General features: G+C 36.4%; 1 protein-coding gene across 1 annotated transcript; it reads right to left on the bottom strand.

Moving 5' to 3' along the window:
* Positions 1-235: 235 nt before the first annotated feature.
* LOC147847716 (uncharacterized) lies at positions 236-5,231 on the bottom strand. Its single transcript, XM_087338895.1, has 8 exons — positions 4,825-5,231; positions 4,273-4,333; positions 3,945-4,186; positions 1,721-1,922; positions 1,334-1,477; positions 1,142-1,251; positions 837-958; positions 236-408 (listed from the first exon to the last, which is right to left on the bottom strand). The coding sequence occupies exons 1-8, from the start codon at positions 5,191-5,193 to the stop codon at positions 342-344; spliced, it is 1,317 nt and encodes a 438-aa protein (XP_087195021.1). The 5' UTR covers positions 5,194-5,231; the 3' UTR covers positions 236-341.
* Positions 5,232-8,083: the final 2,852 nt, after the last annotated feature.

The raw sequence follows: 8,083 nt of genomic DNA on the forward strand, positions 1-8,083 counted from the left end.
TTAAGAAGCTTTAACTTCATCTTCACCCTCTTCCTCCTCCTCTCGGCCCCCCCCACCCCTCCCCTCGCAAGGGGTAGTGAGATTACAAATTTAGATTAACCGATAAATGTGAATCTTTACATGAAAAACATAATATATGTCAAAAGTTTGAATATCATTCTTAAGATCACGTGTAGAAATACAATCTATTCCAATGAACACACTAGGGTAGTGAGATTACAAATTTAGATTAACCAATAAATGTTTTTTGATTAAAAAATCCCACGTTTTGGAGTCTCAAGTACATGTGAAATACATATATTTACACTTCTCCATTGGATTGTTAGATCTTAAAAAAATACTCATTTCCTATCTGATATTTTGTCGAATCCTCTTGATCTTTCCTCTGCTTCTTTTCGTTTTTGTTGTCTGCATAATAAATTATAATAACATGCATTAATATCCTTAAAACTTTAATGAAAGCAAATTCAGAAATAGATAAACAAATGTGGTAAATAACATTTCCTTTTCCGTCAAAATCTAGGTTTCAAAAGTTCCCATATTTTCTTGAAACTTGAAACTCTTTCAAATCTCCCATGATAGTGTATTTGGTCAGAAATTAAGGTTCTCTCTGTTTCCTTTCTTTCAACAATATGATAAAGGAACCATAAATGACATGATAGGAATGGAAATTAATTTCTCACTTTTTTTCCCACCATATGATGAGGACCCAAACATAAAAATAACTACAGAATAATGTGAAGGAAACCTAAGCAAATAAATTTGCTACTTACCTCTGCATAGTAATACCAAAGACTAATAGTGACTTACAAAAACCCTTTGAAGAAGAGACTTACGCAAATGAAGCATAACCTCCTCCAGCATTGGCTGTTAATAATGCCGCATGAGCACTTGCTGCTGCCATTGCAGTTTTGGCTACAGGAGGTAGCGGAGCTTGAGTTCTTGAATCAGTTTCAAGCTGAAAAGCACATACATACATTAATTAACAAATTGTGATTCTTGAATGAGCTTCAAACTGAGAATTTATATGTATATAAACATGTCGATGTATGTGTACATGTACATGAACTGGTATGTGTACAGGTACATGAACATCATGTACATCTACATCTACATCTACATCTACTAATGATTAGCAAACCTTGTCCCATTTGCTCTTGCTTGACCGGCCCACGTTGGATTTTGAGAGAGCATCAGATACAGGAGCTATTACTTGATTTGCAGTGGCTGATGCGTTTATAACAGGTCCCCCTATAATTTTAACATGATTGTATAAGAACTTTGACATGAAATGAAATGAAAATTCTATTTATTTACAAACATGGAAACTCACCATTTTGTAAAGCAGGGACTTGTAAAATAGTATTTTTTGTTTTTTCCAGTAATGTAGTTTGTCCTCCTCCATGGATAAAATCAGCTCTCTGGCTCTGTTTCTTGGCTTGTTCTTTTCTTTCTTGCTCACGTCTGAATTCCAACACTGACAGTGAACAGAATAATAGCTTTCATGCACTCATAACTTGTGAAAAAATTAAGTAGCATGTTTTAATCAAGCCTTCTTAAGAGGAAAAAATAAAACATGCATTTTTTTTGTTTCATTTGCATTCTCTTCCAAGGTCTGTACAAATCAATTTCAAATGCCACAATGTTCACATTAAAATATCTGAGAAAAACATCTCTACTTACACATGGTAGAATATGGCTTAATATTAAGGCAGCTGACCTAGTATGTCGTAGAAATCAGCTGGATTATATCCATGTGGATCAAAAATCTCCTTCTTGAAACAACTTCCTATTTGGTCGATCTCCTGATATTTTACAGCCCGTTGTAAGAAATCTGGATTCCGGTAACCCTTTGATTTGCGTAACACTTCATTGAAACTTCTCCCAGCATTCTTTAGTGCTAGATATTTTGCAAACTTTTGCTGAGGTCAAGAATGAAATCAGAATCAATATTGTTACAGCATTAGCACAAACAACAGAAATGCAAAGAACAATTGCTTCTAAGAAACAGCATGAGTGAAAATAATTGTTCATACATAGTAATTGCTTAGGGTTTTGTGAATCAGAAGACTTAATTCTGTATCATTCGTAGAGAGGAGAGGATACAAACGATGAATTAATCTCCTATAATAAAACGTATGTGTATTTTTCACATGTAGATGCGTGTGCTTAATCAGCTACATTCATTATGTCATACTTCTTGGGAAGGATACAAATAATCAACTGCTTCTCCTATATTAATATATGCACATGCTTCTCACATATAGATGCATGCACTTATTCAGATACACGCATATTTCGATTTCTGCATACTCAATCTACACACTAGAACAAATTATCTCCGAGACGAATTTTGTGCAAATCACTGCCAAACCAATGGAAATGAGGACTTGATGTTTGCATGGATACCAGTCCGGGTTCCAGAGAGAGAAGTTATAAATAATGAACTTAGGGCATTGGGAGACTCAACAAAAATAAAGAAAGTCATTTTCTATTATTATTATTTCTGTCAACAGCTTCCAGTGTTTGGCCACCCTGAGTTCCCACTCAAGTTAAGAAACTTGACGCAATCTACATTATCCACATACACACACAAACACATTGATCCTGTAATTTATTGTGAAATCACATGTCACCTTCTTGACACTCCCATGAATGATCCAAGGTCGGATATCATGCTGAAGGCACATGACTGCAAAGATTCACTAAACCCCCTTCACATGTGGAATCTGTAAAAAAATCTGAGAAACACATTGATCCTGTAATTTACTTGAAATCACATGTCACCTTCCTGACACTACCGTGAATGATCTAAGGTCTGATATCATGCTGAAAGGACATGATTACAAATATGTACTAAATCCCCTTCACATGTGGAATCTGTAAAAATCTCCGCAAAACACACTTCGCCCAATACTTAGCTTAATTTGAAGATAACCAATCACAAATTAATCTCGTCACCAGAAATCCATTATCATCATGATGGATACCTGCCATGGTGATCTTGTAGTTCCCATGGATCCACAGAGCCTCAGATTTATGAACAGGCATGATGTCACTGAGGCTCTAAAATAGCTTTTGAGGAACTATGTTAAAGAAAGATTTCTGAATGGAAATAATCTGTTGACCAACTATAGTGTAATATTTTGATATGACTCAATTCTAGTTGTATATAAATGTGAAGAATCTTCACGTGTCTTGGCAAATAGTTTTTGGCTCATTTAGCACAATGCGCGGATTGGAACAAAGCACTTATGTCATTGCTAACCATGTCCAAACACTTGTGAATAAACCAAGTGAGACCAACAATCCTACGATATGAATCAGACACACCATTTATTGGTTATATTTCTCAGAAACTAGCTCAAAACAATAAGATAATGCATATCTGGGTTTTTACTCCCTTGATAAAAAAATAGAATCATAGATTCAGACACAAATGCAGGTTAGACACAGCAAATTACGACAGGAGGGAGACACATAAAGCTGTAATACAATGGCAGAAGTGCAATTTGGAGGGAACTGGACTTCAAACTATGATTTCCAGTTGACATTAGCAAACAATTCCCTCAGAATGTTTCCTCGAAGGTATTAGGTTCTCATATCAGCAAGTGTCAAGGACCAGATATGATATACACCTCTGGCACTAGATGCGCACAAGTAGCTATGTTTGATTTTTGCAAGGCTTTTTAACTATGGCTTTGGCTTTTTAACACTTTATTCGAGTAAATAAAATTCAGAGAACATGGTTAGTTCACATTGATTCTTCATAAAGCTAGCTGAGAATACTACCGATGTTAAGATGGATATACATCTCTTAAACCTGAAAGACCTCTTCTATTGTACCCTGCATGGACAAATTGCATTTTTTTTACAACTACAATGACACAGAACATGTTTTATTTTTTCTTATACCGAACTTCATAAAAAGCTAAACCATTTACCTGCAATTCGTCGGAACACCTTTCGGTAGGATGAGGAGGAAGAAAATCGGCCAAAGGATCTATTTCAGACGAAATTGTATTCCCATCATCAACGTCAGCCATATCTATATCTACCATCGAATTAGTGATGATTGCGCGATCTTGACTTATAACCACTTTCAATTCCTCAATCCTATCATCTGTTAGAGCATTCTTGGGCGTTAAGATTCGTCCACCAGGTGAAGTTATTTCCTCAAGAAACCCTAATAATATCATTTGTTAGTTTGAGTAAGAACGTTATAGTAGAGTATTGTATAATGCAAATTGGTAAATGCATCAAGAAAGTCACCATTACTAGTCTGAAGATCTAAGTCAATTGCAGCTCTTCCTGTGCTGAGGATCTCCACCTCCTGGTAACATCATGATGGAAGAATTAATCCACAAATTCATGAAAAAAAACACATGATTATTATACCTAATTTTACATTTCGTGTCCCCTCTGAAAGCATCATAATAAAATATTGGGTTTAAGCGCTTAATTTCAAATATTCTTTTAGAATGCATGATAAAAGGTTACCCTTAAACTTCAAATATTTTACATACAGTACCCTCCAAATAGGGACATGATGGAGAAGTCATTATAATGGTACCACTTAATGTCCAACATTTATATCAAGCATCCCTTCAAATAGCATCCTCATGGATGAAACCATCAAAAGACATGCTAAAGGCAACATTAACCAGTAAAATTGAAATTGAAATTAGACATGCTGATGGAGAAACAAATAAATGCATGGTATTATCATCAAATGCAAGATAAATGCATGTCTACTATTAGCTCTAAAAATCAGCATTTTCCATTTCTAACAAAAAAAACACGGAAAAATATAGAGTCCATTACCTCGGAATGGGGAGAGACAGCAAGATCTTCATGTGCATAATCCACGATGATTCCATGAGCACCATTTCCAAACCTATCAATAAATTCTTCTGAATCTATGTGCGATTCCGATTTGACATACGATTCTGATCTGATAAAAGATTCCGATTGAGCCCACAATTCAGGAATCTCTGAGAGTGATAGCATCTGAGAAGGTCCGCCTTCTGTGCGGATTTTTCCTTTGCCCTGTTCTTTGTCTGCTACAATCTCTTCTGATCTCACTTCATCTGGGGCGTCCTCGTCGTCTTCTGTGTCGCCGTAGTCTTCTTCGTCATCGTCGTTGTAGAAGGAAAGCAGGGCAATACCTTCTGCTTTCCGCTTGCCCTGCATCCTTCAGAAACCCTAATTTTTCTGGAACCCCTGATTCTGGAAAACTATATGCTATATATATAGAAATGTGGAGACAGACAGACAGACAGACAGACGAATGAAGCAGAAATATACATCACATGGGCAAAAGAGGGAAAAGAGGATTTGAACCTACGACCTCCCAAAGAGCCCAAGAGAGAGAGAGAGAGAGCCTTTACAAACAAGAGAACAACCATGGATTGATTAGTGCTTACAGGGCTACATGGTGTTTTTTACAAAAAAGCAACTTCTAGTGTTTTATATCATTGCTCTGTTGAGTCTCTTGGATGCCCATTATCCAAGGTTGAAGAAGAATGGAAGTCGCAGATCTTAAAACGCAGTTCAGCATTCTAAATTGGTACTTGTCACAAATGTCTTCATTTGGAGAGGTTTGATTGGGGGATTGCCTTTGGCATTAGCTCTAAAACGTCGTGGACTAGTAACGGGTACTTACTTCTTTTGCATTCTTCAAATGGAAGATAGTGCTCATCGTTTTATACAATGTCTTATTGCTTATCAAATTTGGAGTTACTTTTCTTAAATTTGGCAAGTTTTATCACAGTGTTACTTGACGCCTAGACAGTGGGTGTTTGCACAATTTACACCGGTTGACCTAAAATCAGAGATGGAGATCGTTTTCCTATGTTTGAGGTATTGGGGATTGGTGATGCTATGGTGTTTTCGAAAGCCAAATTATCCATGAGCTTTCTTGTCATTTTTTTCAGACCATGCACTTATCTTTGATTCCATTATACATCCAAATAGTTTTGCCATTAATGAACCAACCAGAGAGAGAGAGTTCATGCTATGATTGCAATAGAAAATTTTTGTATGGAAAGAAAGCATTGTTGAAATTGTGATCAAAATGTGCAGAGCATTGTTATCAAAGTGCGATGCTCGAATATGAAGTAAATCGTAATGGAAGCAATGGCTCACATTGAGGACAATGCAATGGACTCGAATGTGTAGCAATATATGTGGGCTCCCCCAGCGAAGAATATGATTTTTGTAGTTACGCTACAACATTTCTGAAATAATGTATGAAGAAGCATAAGCCTCCACGTTTTTCCCATCATTGGCATTGCAAGCACAACGGAATCTATTAATCCATAATGAAACAAATGGGTTGCATGTAATCTTCAAAACCATTTTTTTATATCTTGCATTAGTTCTAAAAAAAGTATAATAACCATACAATATTTAGTAATTTATGAGGATTTATGTAGTGAACCTCATTTGCTAGAGAAGTTTATTTACGCTTGAACTAAACATTTGAGACCTAAACTATTAAGCCCATGTTGTACGTAACATGACTCACAAAGACACTGACATTTCCAATGATATTGAAGAATAAACATGAGACTATGAAAAAGGTGGAATAACATAAACCTTGTTCTAGAGTTTTGCCAAACACCCCCATGTGAAAAGGGACAAACCTTTAGTAAAAGAACTATAAAAGTTGCAACTCTTTATCTTTTTCTTGATTCTTATATCTTGTTCTCCTCTTTAATCTAAGTTATAGCTTTCTCTAGACCTTTACACCTATAATTCATTGAATATCAAGGAAATCAGGGTTAAATGCTAATTAGCCAAACCTAATCGCTACTCTTTTTGTACGTGTCAAGTGATTTTCATAAATAATCAAGTTGTGGTTAGTGTTAGTATGAATGGTTTACTTTCATGTGTGTATGTACTTAACATATAGGCATTCGTGAAGGCTTAGGTTAACTTATTGATCAAGGTTGTATTAGTGAGATGAGAACGATAGTTCACGAGGTCATAGTTTGCAGGGCAAAGAACATGAGAGCGATTGAAAACTACTCTAATAGAGTATAACATAGCTTGAACCCCTTAAACATTCATGCGCCATGCCACTAGGAGATAGAACGCGTTCTTAAATCTAACTTCCTTCATTTCAATTCATAATTGCGAGAATGCAATGTTTTGGAGATGGGGAGTACGTTATAGGCATAACCTTAAGCCCTTCATAATGACATCTTCAGATGTTGTCGAGACTCTATTGGTGAGGCAATGCTATCTTCTTTCAATCCATTACTCACCAATATATAACATAAGGTAGTATTTGGTGTATGGGACACTTATTATATTTTATGCTCCTCTCATATCCTTCGGCATTTGGGGTGGTCAAGCACCCTCGATCAAATTCTTACCTCAATCTCTTGTTATATTACTCAACATTCGTTCAATCCATAATATCAAGGAGGTGTCAAGTGATGGATGGGGTTATTAAGGCCCATTTTAAATCTATTTTGCCATAGAATCAAATGCATGCAACACAATAGTTCCATTCATGTACACATATTCTTCTGATTGCCAACATGCATGGAGAATGTGGATATCTATTATGAACTGGTGCAAGATCCAAGTTATATGGGTTGTGTTGTCACCGAATCTTGTACGCCAATAACTCAAAAAACGAGTGGATAACAACTAGAATCTGTGTGTATATATCCATACATAGAACAAACACTTGTTTAGCACAGCCTTAACTAAAAACCAATGTAAAAAAACCTATACAAGTAGCCTTAACTAAAAAAATCAATGTAAAAAAAACTATGTAGTCTTTCTTTCACCAAAAGGGAAGAGAAGAAGAGAAGCCTAATTCTGTAAATTCTGCTAATATTAGTGAAGGCCTCCTCTTCCATATTCTTCTGCTTCTCCGTTTGTTCTAAATTTTTTTCCCGTGTGTGTCTGTCTGTCTGTGGCTTTCTTCCTTCTGCTCATAGCTATGGCGTCCAGAGCAGAGGCGATGGCTATGGCGATCGAGGAAGCTCGTTGGGCGCTCCGGCAACGGCATCAGGTCGAAGAAGCCGCCCATTCCCCCGCCTTGAATGCTCTGTCTATCGCTCTT

This window comes from Azolla caroliniana, unplaced genomic scaffold, assembly GCF_043228905.1.
Source record: "Azolla caroliniana isolate FFs.n. ecotype wild unplaced genomic scaffold, voAzoCaro1.0.p SCAF_734, whole genome shotgun sequence".
Classification (NCBI taxonomy): domain Eukaryota; kingdom Viridiplantae; phylum Streptophyta; class Polypodiopsida; order Salviniales; family Salviniaceae; genus Azolla; species Azolla caroliniana.